Below are 23,107 nucleotides of genomic sequence, written 5' to 3' on the forward strand. Positions count from 1 at the left end.
AGCTGAGCCTGTTCAGTTAAATGGCCTTGCATCCCACCCTGCAACATAAGCCACTTAGATCCCAGGAGGAGGTCAGTAACAGTCAGAGGGAGAGACCAGAGTCCTGCCAGAGTAAAGATTTCCCTATAGCACCAGAAATAAAATGCTGTTCTACGGTAAACTTCACCTAAACATTCCACATGGCTCTCTCAGCCTCTTATCAGCTTGATTTACACTAACAGCAATCCCTGATGCTTCACTGTTGTGTCATCTCTGCTCAGATTGCAGTCCTCAGCTCCAAATTTTACAACAATAGTTTCCCCCATGGGAGCTGGGACTTGCTGTGTGATTGTCACATACTCCAGATTCTGTTGTGCCTGTTTGGAGGGTGAGGAAAATAAGTACAAGTGATAGGCCTCATCCGACCTACTTATTTTGGGGGATATCAAATAACCATGCAGCTAAACTCGACTTTGGGTGACCTTGAAGGCTACAGGGCTGGCTGGAGTTAGCAGCAAAAACTGGCAGAAGTCCATTGCTCAGAAAGAACTGGAAACCAGCACACTCCTTACATGCAGCGGCCACCACCAGGCAGACGGGATTTCAGTCTGGTGCGAAGCAAAGGCTTGCACCAGAAGGCAGCATGGCACTTGATCCCACTTGAAAGAGGCAGCTTCTTCCATCCATGTCTTCACAGCCCACCTTGACTTTAACACTCTGCTAAGGTATAGCTCTCTCAGGAATTGCGGTGAACAGTATGTGCATGGAGGGAGAGCAGTAGACTCCAATCCTCCACAAAGCTCACAAATGTGATTCCTAAAGATGGAAAAATAAATGTTTTAAGATAGTCTTCTTCTGCATGACCAGAGAGGTTTGGGGTGCATTTAGATGGGGAGCTCCTCAGAGTGGCTGTACAGAGCTGAGAACTGTCAACATTTAAATAATGGCCTAAGTTTCTTTGAAAATTGAACACCACACCAGCACTCTGGCAGCAGTGACAAATATGGCATAAAAACCTAATCAGGCAGAGTTCAGACTTGGCTCAGATACTGTGGTTTCAGTGATTCATGCTACTTGGTTTCACGCATAGAGTTCATATGCGTAGACATTGAAGTTACAAAAATTCAAATTGGAATGGAGGTAATTTTTTTTTTTTAAACAGCAAAGATTCTCAATTCCCCATCAGTTGGACTCTTTAAAACAAGGTTGAATGACTTCCTAAAAGATACTCTAGTTCAACCACAAGTTATTGGGCTTGATGGTGTCACTTATGTAGGAGGGAAAATGAATTCTCTTCACTGCCAGATTCACTGGGTTAAACTCTTTGCCCTGCAATATACAAGAGTCAAACTACATCACAATGGTTCCTTTCTAACATTAAAATCTGTTAACCCGGATTGTTTAACATCAGTGTTCTTTTTATTCACTATCATTTCAAATTGTGAAGCATTCTGTGACTACAAAACTCCATAGTATTGTTCCTTTTTAACATTTAAGGAACAGTCTAGATTCTGTCCACCACCAAATTGCAGCAACATGATGGCAAAGAGAAACATACACGTGGTCTAATGGTCCTAAAAGAGCACTTGCAACCCACTGCATGCAGAAAACCTGACGCCATAGAATTTATTAACTCAAAGACTGAACAATTGCAAAAGCTATTATAGAACAAGAATTTAAGATGGAATTTTCCCCAGTACAACTGATTTTGCATCAGGGACACTGATCAGCAAAGAATGAACAGGAGGTATGCAAATATTTTTTCACACTTGTAGGAAGTGTCCTGTTTCAGGATAGTGGCCACCAAGAATAGTATTGGTCCCTTGTAGCCGTTTCAGTCCCCCATATAGCTCACAGATGTATGTGTGTGGCTACTGCTGATGCTGAGAGACAGTGATGACAATTTGAGGAATTGTTCAAGAAATCTACAATTCTTGCAGAGAAAGGATGGCCAGCATTGTCCAGTGAGCATGCTGCAGTAACAGGTGGGTACCCTTCCCCAGTTAATAATCCCCAACACATAAATAACCAAAGATTTCACAGGTTTATTCTTTTAAAAAATAATTTTATAAGCAAAATAACTGACTTTAAATTTAAATCAATGAGAGTCTATTGAAAACGGAACATAAAGTAGCCCTTTGATCCAGGATACAGACTCCCGACAGTTCCCATTATCCCGCAGATTGCACATTACCATTTTCATCTGGGTTTGGCAGTCCAAAGGCATGTGGAGTGTCATGTGAATACAACTGAAACACCAAAGAGCCCAGAAATTACTTGAAACCAAATCTACCCTTTGTAAATACCTGAATTCTATTACAAACAGTAGACTGAACAGTGAGAATAATACATATTGAACTTTCTTAAACATTAGCAGAGGGGGGATGTTAAAGCAATATTGTGCTAGTCACCACTTTGCTATCTGGTTAAAGGGATACAAGGGCAGTCAGGATATAAAAATCATGTATTTAAAAAAATATCTTTCCTCTGTTACCATCACTTGAGATTATTAACCAATGATTACCTTTAAAAATAATCTCATTTTCTTGGTCTCATTTATGCTGCTTGTGTCTTTGTTTCTCTCAGCTGAGACAGTGAAAGTAGCATTGCGAGTTTCACTTCCAGGCTACTGTGCACTAACAGACAGTGGACATTCACATTGGAAGACCTCTCTAAACTGAAAAAAGCAATGAAGAGTCCAGTGGCACCTTATAGACTAACAGACGTATTGGAGCATAAGCTTTCGTGGGCGAATACCCACTTTGTCAGACACATGTGACATCAGACAAAGTGGGTATTCACCCACGAAAGCTTATGCTCCAATACGTCTGTTAGTCTATAAGGTGTCACAGGACTCTGTTGCTTTTTACAGATCCAGACTAACACGGCTACCCCTCTGATACTCTCTAAACTGACTAATTTAAAAAAAAAAATTACATTAAAATATTGTTTGTATTTGGATTTGTGGCCCCCTCGCTTCCCAACTAGCCTTAAAAAATTCCTGGGTTTGAGTCCCACCCCCACTACACAGAACTCCTACAAGTGGCCGACGACACACTGACTGAGATTTGGCCACAGCTATGTATATGCAAACCCAATGTAAAATATGTTTTAAAAATAATAAATCAGGTTTTGTAGCTTGAAAAATCCCAGCAGATAAAAGCATTAACCAGCAAGATGAGTGCTGTGCTGGTTTCACGCTATATGCTTAGATTTTCCCCATTTAGCTCTCTCCCAAATCAACTCAAAACCAGTAAACACATTACACTCTGTAATGGATGTTGTGCATGGAGGATACAGCAACCTTATTCTTAATGGGTGTTAGAATCAGTCAACTAGCTTGCAGTACCAGAAAGGATTTACGGAGAACAATCAGAACAGCAAACATACAGCTCAGCCATGAAACACTTGGAAGGTAAATATGTTTGCTGCGAGTTTTATTGAGATCACCCCATGGGGTAGCAACATATGCAAAGGAGGAGGGAGAAGAGAAAGAAGAAGAAATGAGAGTGCATAAGGATGAGTCCAGTTTCATCATGACCACACACCTGGTTTAGATTTGACGTTCGTAGTAACAGAGCTATGGTGTCAGTGCTGATGCTAAGAGGAGTGAACCGCTAGAAAGTCCTTAGATAGATCAGACTTATCCTGGCAGGAGCTCACCACTGAGCGATATGGAGTATGAGAGCTCATGTACAATGGGCCCGATTCAAAGCCCAGTGAAATCAATGAGAGTCTTTCCATGGACTTTTCTGGGCTTTGGATCAGGACCTAGGAAATGACCTGATGTGACCCAGACAACAGAACCAAGGAGAACAAACAAAACAGAAGAGCAAGGAGAAGAGAAGAAGCCTTCCACCAACAGAGGGACATAGCTCAAGGGCCTGCTCTCATGCTGCAGAGGCAATGGTACAGAATGCAATACTAGGTAAGAGCTCAGCACACAGACGAACTAGCTCCCAAGTGAGTTTGGGCTTGCACTTGACCATCTCATCTACAGTCTCTCCAATCTGCCTGCCCCAGACTTTTGCCCAAACATGCATTTCCCTGATCAAGCCTGTCACTCTAAGTCTCTGGACTGGGAGGGAATGAGCCTCCTACAGCAGGTTACCCTGAGTGAACGAGGGATGGATGTGCTCAGTTTGGCTTATGGCGCTCAGCTGAATAATAGATTAAGGCAGACATTCCTGAGGTGAGAAAAGCACCTGTCACAACACCACTTCAGGTGTTATAACACACAGGGAAGAGGACTCTTGAGATCTTATGTACTCTGGTGTGGTGTGCCTGAGACCTGAGTGCACTGGGGGCTGTTAGAGTTAATGGCCTTTTTATGAAGGTGATTACAGTTAAATATAGCTAGGAGGCAAAGTACAGTCAGTTGCCTCACATTGGTCTTAGCCACAGTTTTTGAACCACTTTAACAATACTGGTTTAGAAATACATATAGTTAATACGTGCAACCCCTACTGTGGATGCCGTTATACTGGAGCTTGTTATCGAATTTTAGAATCATAGATTAGAAGGAACCACAAGGGCCATCTAGTCTAGCTCCCTGCCAAGATGCAGGATTTGTTGGGTCTAAACCATCCAAGATAGATGGCTATCCAGCCTCTCTTTGAATACCTCCAACGAAGGAGCTTCCACGACCTGCCTCGCCAGTCTGTTCCCCTGTCCTACTGTTATTACAATTAAGAAGTTTTTCCCTGAGATTTAATCTAAATTTGCTATGCTGTAGTTTAAACCCATTACCTCTTGTCATGCCTTCTGGGCAGCAAGAGAGAACAACTTTTCTCCATCTTTTTTTATGGCAGCCTTTCAAGTATTTGAAGAGCGCTATCATGTCCCCCCTTTATCTCCTCTCTTCCAAACTAAACATACCCAGTTCCTTCAGCCTTTGGTCATATGGCTTGCAATTCATCCTTTTGATCATCTTTGTCACTCACCTCTGGATCCTTTCCAGTTTCTCTACAATCTCCTTTCTATACATTGTTGGCCAAAACTGGACACAGTACTCCAGCTGAGGCCTCACCAGCGCCGAGTAGAGCAGTATTATCACCTCCCATGACTTGGATTCCTCTGTTAATACGACCTAAAATAGCATTTGCTTTTTTTGCAACGGCATCCTACTGCTGACTCGTGTTGAGGTTGTGATCCACCACAACTCCCAGGTCCTTCTCCGCAGTGCTACTGCCAAGCCAGTTATCCCCCATTCTGTATTTGTGCATTTGCTTTTTCTTCTACAAATGTAGTACCTTACATTTATCTGTTGAATTTCATTTTGTTGTCTATAGCCTAGTTCTCCAATTTATCAAGATCCCTCTGAATTTTAGCTCTATCCTCCAAAGTGTTGGCAAATCCCCCCCTCGTTGTGTCATCTGCAAATTTGATCAGTATGCTCTTTATTCCTATATCCAGGTCTGTAATAAAGACGTTCCACTTTACTCCGTGCGGATTAGGCCTCAACTGGAGTACTGTGTCCAATTCTGGGTGCCACAGGAAAGATGTGGACAAATTGGAGAAAGTTCAGAGAAGAACAAAAAAATTTATTAAAGGTCTAGAAAACATGACCTATGAGGGAAGATTGAAAAAATTGGGTTTGTTTAGTCTGGAGAAGAGAAGACTGAGAGGGCACATTATAACAGTTTTCAAGTACATAAAAGGTTGTTACGAGGAGAAGGTAGAAAAATTGTTCTCCATAACCTCTGAGGGTAGGACAAGAAGCAGTTGGCTTAAATTGCAGCAAGTGGGGTTTAGGATGGACATTAGGAAAATCTTCCTGTCATGTAGTTAAGTGCTGGAATAAATTGCCTAGGGAGGCTGTGGAACCTTTCGTCGTTGGAGATTTTTAAGAACCGGTTACACAAACACCTGTCGGGGATGGTCTAGATCAGTAGTTCTCAACCTATTTACCATTGTGGGCTGCATCCACTACTACTTATATGGCCCTGAGGATGTCACATGGACCACAGCTCTGTGCTGATTGGGCCGCAGGTTGAGAAGCACTGGTCTAGATAATACATAGTGCTGCCTTGAGTGCAGGGGACTGGACTAAATGACCTCTCGAGGTCCCTTCCAGTTCTATGATTCTATGTTCACCACCACCGGATCCAGACCAGATCCCTGTGAAACCCCACTTGAGACCTTGCTCCAATTACTAGTTACTCTTTCTTTGCAGTTATCAGTACAGCTTATTCCTGTACACATACACCAGCACACTGGGATATTTGTGGCCACACTAGAGGATTGAACTGCTTTAACTATAGCTGTTTCTAAACTCATATGATACAGAGACTGTGAAGGTCAACCCTTGGGAGAGTCCTACAGAACCTCCCACTGAATCCCCTGTCCAAGGATCCTAGAGTAAAATCCACATTACACAACCCTTGTCCAGTCTCATTAACTTTATGATTTGGTATTTCCCAACAGGAAGGGTTCACTTAGGGGGGCTATAGAAAAAGTAGATAGAGTTTGCAAGCGCAAACATTAACTCCAGAGCTTCCCAGAAGCTGGAGTCATAGTTAGTGTGTTTTTAACAACAAATAGCATGTGTTACACTGTTTTAACACAGAGAACGCATCTCAGATGCACTTTCAGCTAGTTAACATGCTGCAGACCCAGCCAAATAGGATATTTAATCTTCATATGGTTGAACTCATGACCTTTAAACATCAAATACCAGCTGTAAAGGAACAAGATTTAATACTTTCCTGTGAGTGTGCTCTGACAGCACAGTTTCTAAAGAGATCCCTTAAACACTGCACTCGTCCCTTTTCCCACACAGTCTGGCAGAAGAAAATAGTTCACATTTCTAGGTAATCTACAAAATTTGCACAGACCTGGCTAAAAGAATCTTAGCGGCCAGAGACACCTGCCTCTCCTGCACAGGGCATCCCCACGATCTTTCCAGGTGGGCTCTTACTTTCAATAACCTGAGCAGATGCAAGACGCAAGACACAAGACCCAAAGTCCTCACAACAGGGCCACCTCAGAACACAATCATGGTTGCTTAGAGAAAGCAGACAACACATTATGTCAGACTCACAATTCTTGTGTCCCCCTGCCGACCCCGGACACATAACCAACCACCAACACAAGGTTTTAGGAGTGTTTTTGCAAATCAAGAACTACATCTTGTCACATAAGAAAATGTACACGTTTCCAGTTACTGACAGACAAGACAGTAAACGTTTTACTACCGAGGGTTTTCTTGGACCTGTCCCAGTAAGGAGGGACCTGTGACTTCAAACAGTGGGATCAAGAAATCACAAGACAAAAGGACCCCAGTCAAGAATCCAACATGCAGATCCGAAGCAGCTCTCTCCATAATGCTGCCCATCCCTGCGCACGTGTGCATATCATTGGAAGCTAATGTTTTACGTACAGAGATTTTACTCTGAAATAAGGTATCAGTTTCACACCAGCCAAAAGCAAAGTTATTTTAGGAACTACACTTGATTATAATATCACCAATGATTATTTGAGGGTATACAGTAATTAGAGTAGCATTCCCCTCTGCATTTGAGGAGGAGGAGCAGGCATGTAGCTGATTATGGAAGAATCATTAAAGGGCTAACTTTATCTCAACATTTTCTAATTGGAGGAGGAAATCTCAAAGTAAAATCTATGATCCTGCTATCAGCAAGCTGAAACAAAACCCTCACCAGCTGCTATCTGTGTGGGGTCCATGTTAGGGCTCTGAGCTCCCTCTGTCAGTTATACACCAACTGCTCTTCCTAGAGCCAACACACTATCAGGTTGGATGGGATTTGGAACCACACTTTGCTTTGGACTCAACAATGGACTGCATGGCAAAGGCAGGGATACTCCCTACAGCTCTAGACCTAGCTTTTCCACTATCAACCAGATCTTTACCTTCAGACGGGTTTTTGAGAAGGTGTCTGACTTTAATAAGCCCTGAACAACACTTTGTATAGGCTTCTGTCAGGCCTTTGATTCAATGCCTCAAGTAAGTGTGTGGGATCTGATGAAGTGATTTATCATCCCTAGGAAGATCGTGTCATTGACAGAAGAGCTCTATAATGGAAAGGAAAGCTGCATTTGAGTCAATGGCAGATACACAGCTTGGTTTCCTAGCTCCACAGGAGTTTGGCAAGGCTGCGTTCAGTCATGATTGTTGTTCCGTTGCGGCACTATTGGTTGATGGATAAGCTTGAGGCGGCAGCTGTTGGTGACGCTGAGCTGAACACCACTGCGCTCCGAGATCTTGAATACGGAGATGACATTGTCTTGTTGGCTCAGTCTGGTGCATCTACAGCTGATGGCTGATCTGGTCAGGCGAGAAGTAGCAGGCATTGGTCTGGTTATTAATCCGGATAAAATTAGGTCCCTGGCCATTACCATCAAGCAACCTCCAGCTCCAGATTACAACCAGCTTACTATTAATTTGTTTGGATGAGATACTGAAAAGATGGGAGCTGTCAGATAATTGGGCAGCGTCACAGACAGTGCTGGAGGATGCTTGAAAGATGTGGACACTTGTACAGCAGAACGTGATGCAACATTTCAGGCCCTTCAGTGGCCGCCGTGAGGATATCATAACGTCGAGCTTGCTACAAAGCTGTGGATCCATAGAACCATGGTTATATCAACTCTGTTGTATGGAAGTGAAACATGGGTGCTGAGGAAGGCTGAAGAACATAGGCATGACATTTTCAATTTTCGTCGTCTTCATCGGCTGTTCCGTATCAAATAGCAGAACAAGATCAGAAACAAAGACATTTGAAGCTGAACCCAGCAACCACGTCCTTCAGCACTGTTTTTTTTCCAGCAGCTTTCTTGATATGGACATATTATTAGTATGAAAAAACAACTAATTCTGAAGCACATTTACTAAGGAATGCTGCTAGATGGCCAGTGATCATGTGGGTGCCCAAAATTTTAATGGTGTGATAAAATTGCCAGTGATAGACCTAAACTGAACATCCAGCCAGACCACCTTAAGGTCCTATCCAGAGATTGATCCAGGAGGCACTTGATCTGCAAGGAGGCCATGTCCCTTTGGGATTTACCACGATGATGATGATGATGACTGGTTTTGAAATATGCTACTTTAGCTCATCTGGTCACAGAGTCCAATTCCAATGGTACGTTGGCTAGTGAAGGACCCAACATACCACAGGGTTGTATAACTGGGAGAGTATTACAAGAGTGCCCTTACTTGTAAGGCCTAGTTCATGCCAACTAGCAAATGGTATCTTGCTCCAGGAAGAATCTCCATGATTTGTGCAAGGATTCGGTCATACTCTGCTGGGGGTAGAACAAGCACCAAAATCCCATCAGCAAACCAAGAAAACTTCTCTATGCTGATCACTGAATTTCCTTCCTCATTCTGCCAACCCCTGCCACAGATGATTCTGAAGTCAGACATAATCAGAAGCTAGATCAGTATTCTGTGCTATATTTTATCGCTAGCTTCTCCCCCACTTTTGGAGGGACTGCATGTACTGCAGTCTGGAGCAAACACTACACACTGTGCAAGCCAGTCAGAAATCCAAGACTCCTTCCCCATTGAGAATGTCCTCCAGCTACTCTTCTCAGAGATTCATTTGACAGAGGCTTTATTTGAAGTTTGGTGATGAGGCAAATCATTTTAAAATAGAATTGCAAGTTCTAGACAAATCTGAACAATGAATAGTCACCCAAACCGGTAAAATCCACTGGTGTGGTTACCTGTCAAGTAGCAGATCACATATATTTCCAACCAACATTAACAAGAGCAGCTGATTAGTTTGGTCCTACCTGGAGATGAAGGAAGCCCTGGGCACAGTGACAAAGCTAGAGGGAATGTACATGAGTCTACCCACTAAAACAGAACAGAAAATAGATCCATCGCCTTGTGCTCCTTAGACATGGAGAACTCCTCCCACATGTCTACTGGAGCTTCCAGCCGGGAATTTTCTCTAGATGAAGAGGCAGAGTCCAGTAACGCAAATAAACTGACCATGTGCATTTCTCAAAGACATGATAATTTACAAGTGCACCAGCTCTCAAGGGAACCTGAATCCTTGATAATTCCTTCAGTTTGACAGTGGGGAAAAGCCCTAAAGCTCCTTTGCAAGCAGGCACTTAATTAACAAAGATCTCTCCTTTTTATTACAGAAAGATAGAGGATCGGAGTAAACGGCATGACACAATGGTGTGCTGTGAGTAGGCTGTGTGGGGCACACAGAGGGCAGATACCAATCTGGAACAGGTAGCAGAGTACTAAGAAACAGTGGCAAAGCCATTTCTGACATTATCTGCCAGTCAGTGATTAGTGACATTTCTCAGTTAGCCCTGCAGGTCTTAATAATAATATAATATATGGAGATATACCTATCTCATAGAACTGGAAGGAACCCTGAAAGGTCATTGAGTCCAGCCCCCTGCCTTCACTAGCAGGACCAATTACTGATTTTTGCCCCAGATCCCTAAGTGGCCCCCCACAAGGATTGCTCTCACAACCCTGGGTTTAGCAGGCCAATGCTCAAACCACTGAGCTATTCCTCCCCAGGTCTTAATCTGATACAAAGGAAACAAACATCACTTCTAGCATCTACTCTAGAGGTAAAAATGTTGTCATCTTTTTCACAGTATTTGGTGTTTAAAGTTCGCTTTTCTTGTGACCAGTTTTCTGTTTGAACCTACCCAGGAAAAAAAAGAAAAAAGAAATCCCAAGTGCATCAACAGATGCGGCTTTCTCTGCTCAGTTAGCCGAGCAAGGAGGTAGCTGTTCAGAGATGTTCTCTTCAGATGGAGCACAGAAAAGGACTTTATACTGCTTGGCTGGCACCAGGGTATCATCGTGAGATGCTTTACAGTGGCATCAAGACTTGTCCTCCAGCTACATCTGAACCAGGTATTCTTGGTGGCTAAAAGGGAAAAGCATCTTTGATTAGCTTTTATACTATTTCATGATGGACATGTGATATGACAGGGTGTCTGTGTAACGAGTACTGGGGTAACCTACCCACTTTATTCAGCAGGGCAATGCTTTCAGAACAGCTGTTGGAAAGAATCTAACCCTCCATCACAGCGTTCTTCATTTGTTTGAATTACTACAGTTTTGTTTGAGCTGCTCAAGAATGGCACATGGCTCTCCCTCTGTTGCCTGTGAAGATGCAATTACAAACCCCCCCCTTCCCCCCAGAGCTGTGCTTCCCATGTTAGCTGTACAGACGCAGGTCACAAGCAAAAGCTAATTTTAGAGCTATGAAGATCACGGGTGGCATTGGTGTGAGAATAAGGAAATATGAAGTGTGTGCTGGGCTTCTCTGGATTAAACCAGTGTTTCCCAAAGGACAGAGGCAGCTGGCAAGGACAGCAATGACAAAGACGGGAATTGCCATTACATGCATCCGACGAAGTGGGCATTCATCCACGAAAGCTTATGTTCCAATACATCTGTTAGTCTTAAAGGTGCCACAGGACTCTCTGTTGCTTTTTACAGATCCAGACTAACACGGCTACCCCTCTGATACATGAACAGACTATTCACTTTCAAACTTTGCTCCTAATTGATGAAACAAACTTCAGAGAAGTAACTGGTTCTAGGTCTGGTTAAATCTATGGGACATCAACCAACAGGTTCTACAATATAGCAAAGGCTGTGGCAACTGGTCCATTATAATCTACTTTTGCCAAGGCTTATAGATGCATTCATATGAGTTAAATGAAAGATTTAATCTCAGCTTACCTCATCACATCACAATGCATGACAATCCCATACAGCCTTGATTCCCATCTTCACTACTGTTGAGCTTTTTCATCCGGTATTGGCGGATCTCTCTCACCAATGTGTAAAAAGCGTCTTCGACACCCTGAATGCAAAGAGTCCTGGTCAGGTATTCTCTCCCCCTGGTGCTTGGACATCACTTTGCACTCCATCCATCATTTTACTATTCCGCCAAAGTATTCTTTGACATACTTACTCAAAATGCATTCCTCTTTCCAGGGCAGCTCCTAGCCAACCGGGAGCCAGGAGCATCAGGGGCCAACTTATCCCACAATTCATTGCAGCAGGGAACCAATACTATACGCCCACATTTCCCACAATTACATTCTTGACTTTGATAATTTTCCCTCTGAGGAAACCGTAAACAAGCAGCCGCCTTCTAACGATGGAGGCAATGGCTGACTGTAGCTATAGGAGGAGGTAGGTTTCTGAAGCTTATGTCCTCAGTAGGAAATGGGGTTATTTCTTGGCAAATTGCCTCCCTGTTCAAGTTTCATTTTCAGACTATTTCTTAGCAATTTATTGCCCCTTTCCAGATTCATTCTGAAAAACGATGTGGATAGAGCAATGACTTGGGGGAGCCTACTGAACAGAGGGCGATAAGTGGAGAATACTCTATATAAACACACACGCTCTGAGGACATGTCACGGACTTAGCTTCAACACTGGCCTTAATTAGAAGCCAAGGGAAACGTGGCAGTTTGGGACAAAATCTCATAAGAACAGCATTTGCTCTTACTACAAACTACTCCAGGAGAGAGGGATGGCTGAACTCTCATCTGGTTGGTAAGGACTTGGCATTTTTAGAATTCAGCTACTGAGGCCATCAATGTGAGCCTGAGAAGTCACTGAGGTGTTGATATCGTCCAGAGCAAAAGAAATTAAATAAAGACAGAAAATATCATATTGCCTCTATATAAATCAATGGTACGCCCACATCTTGAGTAGTGCATGCAGATGTGGTCCCCCAGCTCAAAAAAGTTATATTGGAATTGGAAAAGGTTCAGAAAAGGGCAACAAAAATTATTAGGGGTACAGAACAGCTGCCACATGAGGAGATTAATAAGACGGACTTTTCAGCTTGGAAGAGACATGACTAAGGGGGGATAAGATAAAGGTCTATAAAATCATGACTGGTGTGGAGAAAGTAAATAAGGAAGTGTTATTTACTCCTTCTTGTAACACAAGAGCTAGGGTCATCCAATGAAATTAATATGCAACAGGTTTAAAACAAACAAAATGAAGTGTTTTTTTCACACAACATACAGTCAACCTGTGGAACTCCTTGCCAGAGGATGTTGTGAAGGCCAAGACTATAACAGGGTTCAAAAAAGAACTAGATAAAGATAGGTCCATCAATGGTTATTAGCCAGGATGGACAGGGATGGTGTCCCTAACCTCTGTATGCCAGAAGCTGTGAATGGGCAACAGGGGCTGGATCACTGGGATAATTACCTGTTCTGTTAATTCCCTCTGGGGCACCTGGCATTGGCCACTGTTGGAAGACTGGATACTGGGCTAGATGGACCTTTGGTCTGACCCAGTATGGCCATTCTTATGTTCTTAAAGTTCTACTCTGCATGTTCCGGTTGAACTCAAAGGTAAAAACGGGAAAGTGATTTACACATCTCCATCTCCACCCCCTGGCCATCAGTATCACACAGAATCCAGGCTGCTACCATATTTATAGCACCAAGGAGAGAAATGGAAGAATGGAAGCTCGTCACCTGTCTTGTTTTGGCTGACGTCTCAATGAAGGGGATCCCATAGCTCTTAGCTAGTTCTTGAGCCTGTTTTGTATCCACTGTCCTTGTGGGCAAGTCGCACTTGTTTCCCACTAGCACCATTGGCACATCATCTGAATCTTTCACTCTCTTAATCTGCTCTCTGGAGAAAGAATACATTAAAAACCAGCTTTTCTTGTACAAAAACTGAGTTTTAAACTGACATCTTATTACAAACCAGACATTAGTGCTGGAAAGGACCTCACAGAACTTAGCCCCTAGCCCATTAACCAATATGTCCCTCTCCTTACCCCATCAGTGCATCCACCTTGATGGGCTCCCCCTTCGCTACTATTTCAGGTGTCTTGTCCTGTATGCTACGCCACTGAAATACCACCTAATCTTCAACACGCTATCTTGGTGGCTGTTCCATTCTCCATTTGTGGACAATTTATGTACCACTCTAAAACACTGAGTCTGATTTTAAAAGGCATTTTGAAACCCAGTATGGAATTTTTCCAGCATTTATTATTTGAAGATCATTGATTGTCTTGCAAGTTTGGTCTCCACTAATTCCAGTGGTGAATAATGTTCAATGCCAGTTGAAGATTGCGCCACTCCAGCCTTCCCCCTCCAAAATAAAACTAGGAAAAACTTCCTCCCGTAGAGCAGAACGTACCTGTAGAGATTGATATCAGCAAATGATTTGCTGTTATTAATGGCAAAGACACAGAGGAAGCCTTCACCAGTTCTCATGTACTGGTCTCGCATAGCACTGTACTCCTCCTGCCCTGCAGTATCCAGAATGTCTAGCAAACAGGTCTCACCATCAATAACTACCTGTTTCCGATATGAATCCTGAGGGAGATACAAAGACAACCTTGAAAACAAAGACAAGACTTAGTGCTGCTGCTGCAATCCCTTACTTCAGACTCTGTTAGTGAGTGTCTTAAAGGCACCTCCTAGTCTAAAGCTTAAAACTGGCAGCAGTGCCATGTCTTGCCCCACTTTCTCTTGAACTCTAACTGAGGAAGCATTTCAAGTGCAGGGTATATTACTAGTGACCTTAACACAGCATGGACTTTTGTGACAAAAAGGCCTTTCACCTCTGGAAAGGCAAAATACTGGCTTCTACTGCACTGTTGCTGTAGGGGGAGGAGGAACCTCTGCTGTGATTCATTGAGTATATCTACAGGAAGTTATAAAACTGTAGATCAGCAAAGGAAACCCGAATATCTTACAAAACAGCCCCCATGATGTACCTCTGTACCATGCATCAAGGAGAATATGCCCCCAGATACAGTGGACTCTTTAATCCCCAAACAGAATCCCAGAAAGAAGAAGCTAATATTGAGCATGACTCAGAAGAGGTTTCTCCAGTTTATGTCCTTTTTAGAAGAAGCAAGTGTCCAACATTTGGAGGTTGCTTTATATACTTACATCTATTTTTATTTTTTATGCATGTCTCACCTATAAAAACAAATAATTCAATGCTATTTACCTCATAAAACATTACTCAAATGATACAACTAATGATAATTTTACTGCATTAACTATAAGATCATCCTGGCCAGACGAGCACCAAATAAAGCCCCATTAAGTCATCAACAGCCTGTCCTGGGAACCAAATCAAACCAGTCGTGTAGGACACAGGAATGTGCTTCCCCCAGATTTATGACCCTATTCATAGTTACTTTTATTAGTTGTACCACTGTAGCAACTAGGAGATTTAGTCATGGACCAAGATGCCATTGTGCTAGGGGCCGTACAAACACAGAACAAAAAGAAGAACAGGAGTACTTGTGGCACCTTAGAGACTAACAAAAAGGTTTCAGAGCAGCAGCCGTGTTAGTCTGTATCCGCAAAAAGAAATTTGGTAGTACTCCTGTTCTTGGTCTCTTCCCCCACAGAACTTACTCAACTGACAGAGCAATGGAGAGGATGCCCCCCCTCTTTCAGCAAAATAGTAATGATGAAAATACATGTAGTGATTGATTACACATACAGGCAAATAAAGGATACATGAATATGGGATGAAATGCACACAGGTGCCTACCTGTACTGCAGTGCACTCAATAGTTGTGTCTCAAAATAGTCCTTCAAAAGAGGCTCAAACTACAACCACTTATACTTGAACCACTTATACAGACAACACCCATTGTTTGCCTCATGATGGATATATTAGTTTCCCAAATAGTTTCATAATCAGACAGCACTCTCCCTTGTCCTTTCCCTCTCTGTGGGACAACAGGAGGAGATGACAATCTACGCTGTAAAGCATCATGTACAGAAACAAATAAGCTGTACATTAAGGTACATGCAACTGACCTGCTTCAGCTCAAATGGCCATAGTCTGGTTTACCCGGAGTAGTGGACATTCAAAATAAACTTTTTGTAGATCTGAACATGAAGACCAATAAAAACTGTGAACTTCTCAGCTTGGAAGTCCAGCATGCTGTCAGCACTTAGCTGGGTTGTACAATGTGGCATTGCCTGGGAAGCCCAAGTAATAAATCTGTGTGTATGTTACAGTGGAGAAGGGTGAATGAAACCTGTTGCACAGAAGTGCATTACAGCCTAAGTCAGCCCCACCTGGAGAGCTAGGCGAGGGATTGTAACCTGCTGCACTACTTTACAGGAACTACAAATGCGTTTGAACCTTGTTAGTTATTTCTGAGCCATGCCACTTCCCTGAATGGGTTCAGAAGCTGCAGTGCAAACACAGCCCACCTGCAAAAAGTGACCGAATGTCAAATCAGCCCGAAGAATAAATACGTCTGTTTCAGGAGCATTGTACAGACCAAGCTTTGCCTTCATGCGCCCAGCCTGCCACGCCCGGCCTCCCAACCCCAGCGGGCCAGCGAGCGCCCGCAGCAGGGACTCACCTCTATGGTCGGATCGTACTCGTCCACGAAGTGGTTCTGGATGAGCTGAATGGTCAGGGCGCTTTTGCCAACGCCACCAGCTCCCACCACCACCAGCTTGTACTCTGTCATCGCCCTGCCCGGGAACCTGCGGTCACAGCACACGCGTCAGTGGGGCGAAGGCCCGGGACCCGCTCCCCCTGAGACACGGGGCGGCGGGGGAGAGCCGGGCCTCGGACCCCCACCCCAGGGGGCGGGGGCAAAGGCCAGCCCCTCCTCCCCCCAAGACACGGAGGGGCCTTGGCCCGAGTTTGGACAGAGCCCTACGGGGCCCCGAACCCCCCAACCCAGGCTCGGGATGCCGGTCCCGCGCGGTCCGGACCAGTGACAGCCCCGGGCTCAGCCACTCCGGAGCGGGGCGGGGCACGGCCCAGGGAGCCTCTCACCTTGCGGCCCGACAGGCTCCGCGGGGCCCGAGAAAGCGGAACGCCCCTGCGAAGTGGGTCCGTCCTTCCGGCTCCCAGCCCTGACGTCATCAGGCGGGGCCGGAAGGGCAGCACGCCGCTCGGCGCCCCATGGCCCAGCGGAAGCTGTAGGGCCCCTGGGGGCGGGGCCCAGAGAGGCGGGGCTCCCGGCTGAGGAGCGTTGCAGGGCCTGGCGCGAGGCATGGGCCGGCGCTGCCATGCACTGGGCAGTTCTATTGCCACCGCCATGAGCCTGAGGGGTGTGCAGGCGGGGACTGCATCAGACAGCACCGGCGTTCAACAGCCCCACTTCGTGTGAACGCCCCGGTGCTGGGGAGAGGCTCCAACCCCTACTTCATAAGTCCTGCAGGCACTGCTGGACACCGATGCAGAACTAAGAGGGCTAACTGAGCATTAGGCTTGGGAATTAAGATACCTTGAGCACTAAATGTGTACGTTGAGACAAAACTGGAGGCATTTTTTTTTTTCAAAATCAGTAAAACTTTATTCTATTTCCATTCTTTGCCATTAACAGAAAATTGGAGAAAGCAATGTTTGTTTCACAAAGATAATGCATCTCCCAGAGAAGAAAAACCCTAAATTGAGAATAGAGGTAATATGGAGGGAAAAAAAAAAAAAAAACACAGTACTGCCCTCTATTCAAAGAAAATAACTCCTGATCTTTTTGGTTAAAGTAATACTTAGACCAATCATTCAGTTTTCTTGCTTGATAAAGTGTGACTGGGGAAAAAAAAAAAAAGCACACAGACATTAACTATTTCACCTTGATGAAAATCTCAATACAGCTATGGAAAGCCTAAGTATTTATTCTTTTACAGTACACTGGGTGCTGGCTGCAAAAAGAAAAATGTATTCACTTCAGGCACAATTTTTAAATTTAAATCGGTAAAAGAAACTGGGTTTAGAAGCTGCAGTGTTCTAAGCAGCAGCAAAATTTGTGCATTGTTTTATATATTTAAATTACCACACCGATGGCACACCTCATCCTTCTGAAATTCTGCACTGCACATACTATTTGCAGAAAGTTACAAAAACAGATCTACTCTGGAAGGTACTTTCACTGAGATCTAACAGAACTTTCCTACCTGGACTCAAGTTTAAATGAGATATGAAAACAACATTGTAACATTTGGCCATCAACTTAATAAAGTTATCTGAATGCTCATACAGATTTATATAAAAAAAAGTTAATATAGTCCACCCTCATATGGTCCTCAGAATTAGATCTGAACAAACAGGAAGTGAGCCTCCCACGTGGAGGGGAAGATAATGCAACTGAGAGCTAAGGCATAGTAACACCTTGGCAGAAATAATGAAGGTAGAGTATATATATATCTTTTTAGTGCAGAATTTCATAAGGTCTACCAGAGTAGAACTGTCTATAATGTTCACTTACATAGGCAATGTAGATTTGCAGTTACCAGTTGCGTTAAATGCACCATTCAAAAAGCGTCTAAAATGTGATACTATAAGGCGCCACCTTAAGTCTTCAGGATGCAACTGTGCATAATTTTAAAATGGTTTCATAAATTTTTTAAACATAACATGAGGAAGGTGTTAAAACTGGTGTAACAGCTTCTTAGAATTTGGAAGGGATGAATAGGGAGATATTCAGTACCCTTCACCAGCTCCCACTGCTTGATCATACTTAGTTATGTGCTTTATGGATCAGTTAGTCAATAACACCAGCTTGACGAATCTTTCTCTCTGCACCAAATCCCTGTAATGACATAAAACCTCATTAATCAACTGCAATGTGAAATAATGCATATGGTTAACAGAGAGATGGAGAAATTGAGAGAGCTAGAATATTCAAGTGTAGCCCACTGTTCAGGTTTTGTTTCTAACAGGATACAGTGTTAGCAAGGTTTCTGATGAGCCAGCTTTGTCCCCAAATACGAACAAGTTAGCACAGAGCTCCCATGCATATGTCTGCAGTTCTACCTAGGCACCGTGTTCTATACCATTTCCTTTAACCCTGAAGAATCCCCTCTACACACCTGGAAGGGTGAAGAGCAGTGTTCCCTCCAGTTTTTTCCATCAATGTATGGAATGTATTTTGTTATGGGCAGCACCAATATTGAGGTAATATGTGGATGTGCGCCATCATCTCCGTACTTTCACAACAATCCTTATCCCACCAAGAGCTCAACATGTCCTACTGCTAGTACCTGGCTGGGTCTTAGGAAAGGTCTGTGCGACCTCGGCAATACCTATCTGTTCATTCCTACAGCCTCCTTCCACAAGGATCAGTGCATGCTTTGCAAACTATGCATATAAATGTACCACTGAAAGGCAGCCACCTGGTGAGGAAAATCAGCAGCCAGCTAGGCCAGCAGCGCAGAGCACTGTGCAGTAGTTTGGAAAGAAGGGGAATTTTGGATAGGAAGAATCTTTTCCACTTATGCAAAATGGTGGAGATATTTAATGTTCAGACAGGGCTTCATCTGTAAAGGTCTCGTCTGAATGTAAAATATAATACCACAATTTAGAAATCAAAGTAAATGTTTCTTTTTAAATCAGGACATTAAGGCTCAAAATAGTTAAAACACCACTCAAATTCCCCTTACCATCCTCTTGTAAGAATACAAAGCACTTTGAATAGTCTGTATGACTTTTAATCTTCATGTGGTTTATATTTTTACACTGGATCAGCTTGGACAATTAAAGTAGCAGTCAAGTTCACCTTCAGAGTCCCATGCACGCATACAATGTTCCAGTGTCTCAGTTATTACAGTGAGAAACACATAGCTCTGTAAATTTACACAGCACTTTACAAACACATGAGCTCAGGCAAACTTTCACTTGACATGAAAGTTCTTCTACTTCTTTCCATGGGCATAATGGCTACATGAGTAATACTTTGCAGGATCAGGCCCCTAGATAAACTACATGTCCTCCTGCCCACAAAAAGCTTTGCAAACATTGCTAGGGGGAGGTTTAAATCCACAACAGGGAGTTGTCATAATTGGAAATCAGACAAAAACATTTTCATTAGTCCTAGTTTTGGTAATTTCCTTTAAAAACAAATATAAAAGCCAACAATATTTAGTGATTTTATAAATATCAAAGTGTTTTACAGAGGAAGACCAGTATCATTATTCCCATCTGGAAAATGGGGAAATAGAGGCACAGTGGGGAGGGGAGGGGTTACAGAACAAACATCCCAACCTGTGGCCAGAGTAGATACATACCCTCTTTGCAGTTGCTGTACCAGACCCTGTGATTCCTGCACACTGGTCTAACATTCCTGGCCATGCCCACTAGATATATGTAACCATGGACTTTTTCCATTCCTTTGCCCATTCCTTAAGCCCCTTTCTATAGTGGCCAATGCATAGCTAGTGTGGAACCCAGTTGTGTCACATACAGGAGGTACAGTGTACTCTGTGCACCCAACTGAAGTTACCCATTCACATGTAGTGTAACCACAACAGTTCTGCATTGGGGGGGATTTTCTGTGGCCACCTGTGTTCCTGGGTGAATTTCAAAAGAGTGGCCATACTGGGTCAGACCAAGGTCTATCTAGCCCAGTATCCTGTCTTCAGACTGTGACAAATGCCACGTGCCCCAGAGGGAATGAACAGAACAGGTAATCATCAAGTGATCCATCCCGTCACCCATTCCCAGCTTCTGGCAAACAGGCTAGGGACACCATCCCTGCCCATCCTGGCTAATAGCCATTGATGACTTATATCCTCCATGAACTTATCTAGTTCTTTTTTGAACCCTGGTATAGTCTTGGCTTTCACAACATCCTCTGGCAAAGAGTTCCACAGGTTGAATGTGTGTTGTCTGAAAAAAATACTTCCTTTGTTTTAACCCTACTGCCTATTAACTTCATTTGGTGACCCCTAGTTCGTGTGTTATGAGAAGTAGTAAATAACACTTCCTTATTTACTTTCTCCACACCAGTCATGATTTTATAGACCTCTATCATATCCCCCCAGTCGCCTCTTTTCCAAGAGGAAAAGTCCTAGTCTTATTACTCTTCTCATACAGAAGCCATTCATTCCATACTCCTAATTTTTGTTGCCCTTTTCTGAACCTTTTCCAATTCCAATACATCTTTTTTGAGATGAGGAGACCACATCTGCACTAAGTATTCAAGATGTGGGCGTACCATGGATTTATAGAGAGGCAATATGATTTTTTAGTCTTATCTATCCCTTTAATAATTCTCAACATTGTTTTTTTGACTGCAGCTGCACGTTGAATAGATTGTTTCAGAGAACTATCCACATTGATTTCAAGATCTTTCTTGAGTGATAACAGCTAATTAAGACTCCCTCATTTTATATGTAGAGTTGGGATTATGTTTTCCAATGTACATTACTTTGCATTTATCGACATTGAATTTCATCAACAAAAGTGTGCACAGCTGACATTCACCCTAATGAGGTTGCACATAGCAACCATCAGACCCTGTAGTTTCCCCAAGGGGCGCTCAACCAAAACACACTTATCAGAATTTGTCTCAACTTTATTTGTCTTACCTAGAGACTGTTCCTTTGCAATCTATAAATGGGAAAGGTCACTCCTTCAGCCTGATACTTAAAGCTTTCATGGAATGCTTGACACATGCTCGTACTTCTGAATTCAGAGCACAGTTGATGTTGAGGGGCAATGTTATATTGATCCAGTGACTAACCTCAACACAAGAAAATTTCTGCCAGTTGATCCCCGTAATTGGTCTAATATGCAATGGTAAGCCAGGAACTGTGAAATACTATTTTTGCCATTTTTTAAAAGGATGAGAAAAAATAATGTAGATAGTGCAATGGAGAAAAAAAAATCAAATGATAGGTAATGGCCAAGAATGAGGTTTATAAGACCTTTACATGAAGTTAAAAAACTTATCAACCGGTGTGGAGCTTGCCAGAGAGATGCTTCTGGCAAGCTCGACTGTTTTGAGGCATTATTTCCTGGCTATTCAAGTGATAGACTGCAATGTCAGTCACATGGTTTTATAAAAATTTGATGAGTGAATATAATGTAACTGGAATATGCTTCATGCAAAGGTCTCTTGTAAGGTATCTTTACAAAGCTTATTGTCTGCTGAGTGTGGTCATCCTATTTGTATAAATGTACCACTCTTGTATCTGAAACTAGAAATATGAAATAACTCTGAGGGCCTATTGTAATTATGCAAAGTGTGGGCCATTAATGGTGGTTTGGAATCTTAATGGCTCCCATCAACCAGGACAATTGTCTGGATGCCTCTGTTTGCAAGCAAGCCTTCCTGTGAGTCAGGCTGGGGGGAATGAAGGCTTGGGGTCTTACAGTGACATGTGATCACATGAACTGGAATCCATCTTTAACCTGGTGCTTTTCCAGTGAGGGGGGGTGGAAACCCAGAGGGACAAAGATTCCCACCTTATGCAAAAGATGTATAAAGGGATGGAACAGAACAAAGAGGATGAGAAGAGCCATCATGAAGAATCCCCTAGCTACCACCTGAGCTGGAACAAGAGCTGTACCAGGGGCAAGAATTGTGCCCAGGCCTGTAAGGTGTACAGTCTTTTGGGGGGGGGGGGGGGGGGGAGGGAGAGAGAAACAAACAAACAAAAAAAACTTACTGAAGCATCTGAGGGTGAGATTATCTGTATTCAGTTTGATTAGACAGATTTGCGCATTATTTTATTCTATTTTGCTTGGTGACTTACTTTGTTCGGTCTGTTACTACTTGAAACCACTTAAATCCTACTTTCTGTATTTAATAAAATCACTTTTTACTTATTAACTAACTCAGAGTATGTATTAATATCTGGGGGAGCAAACAACTGTGCATATCTATCAATGTTATAGAGGGCGAACAATTTATGAGTTTACCCTGTATAAGCTTTATACAGGGTAAAATGAATTTATTTGGGTTTAGTCCCCATTGGGAGTTGGGCATCTGAGTGTTAAAGACAAGCACACTTCTGTTAGCTGCTTTCAGGTAAACCTGCAGCTTTGGGGCAAGTAATTCAGACCCTGGGTCTTTACTGGAGCAGACGGGAGCGTCTGGCTCAGCAAGACAGGGTGCTGGGGCCCTGAGCTGGCAGGGAAGGCAGGGGTAGAGGTAGTCTTGGCACATCGGGTGGCAGCTCCCAGGGGGTTTCTGTGAACCAACCCATCACAGTGACAAAACACATTCTGCTAATCAAGATTCTGTGCTCACCAGGGGAGAGATGGAGCTGGGGTGGGGAGAGAGAGGAGTCTCATCTCCCCACCCCACCCCTGCACACCCCAACCTACCATCACTGCCCCGCATCTCACCCCACTGCCCCCACCCACCCTCCACACTCACTTGTGTGCGTGGCCCTTTGATGGACTCCT

General features: G+C 43.4%; 2 protein-coding genes across 6 annotated transcripts in view; both read right to left on the reverse strand.

Annotated features, from left to right (window-relative positions):
* Positions 1-10,479: 10,479 nt before the first annotated feature.
* NRAS (NRAS proto-oncogene, GTPase) lies at positions 10,480-16,881 on the reverse strand. Its single transcript, XM_034767046.1, has 6 exons — positions 16,748-16,881; positions 16,323-16,449; positions 14,117-14,295; positions 13,441-13,600; positions 11,675-11,798; positions 10,480-10,850 (listed from the first exon to the last, which is right to left on the reverse strand). Exons 2-5 carry the CDS (start codon positions 16,431-16,433, stop codon positions 11,679-11,681), a joined length of 570 nt encoding a protein of 189 aa, XP_034622937.1. The 5' UTR covers positions 16,434-16,449; positions 16,748-16,881; the 3' UTR covers positions 10,480-10,850; positions 11,675-11,678.
* Positions 16,882-17,242: 361 nt separating this feature from the next.
* Positions 17,243-23,107, reverse strand: part of CSDE1 (cold shock domain containing E1) — a 48,094-nt gene continuing 42,229 nt past the window's right edge. For all 5 annotated transcript variants that reach the window (XM_034767042.1, XM_034767044.1, XM_034767043.1 and 2 more), the window contains one exon: positions 17,243-18,506. In XM_034767042.1, coding sequence (XP_034622933.1) covers positions 18,459-18,506 — 48 coding nt within the window. In that variant the 3' untranslated portion in view covers positions 17,243-18,458. The remainder of the gene's footprint in view (positions 18,507-23,107) is intronic.

This window comes from Trachemys scripta, chromosome 4 (genome assembly GCF_013100865.1).
Source record: "Trachemys scripta elegans isolate TJP31775 chromosome 4, CAS_Tse_1.0, whole genome shotgun sequence".
Classification (NCBI taxonomy): Eukaryota; Metazoa; Chordata; order Testudines; family Emydidae; genus Trachemys; species Trachemys scripta.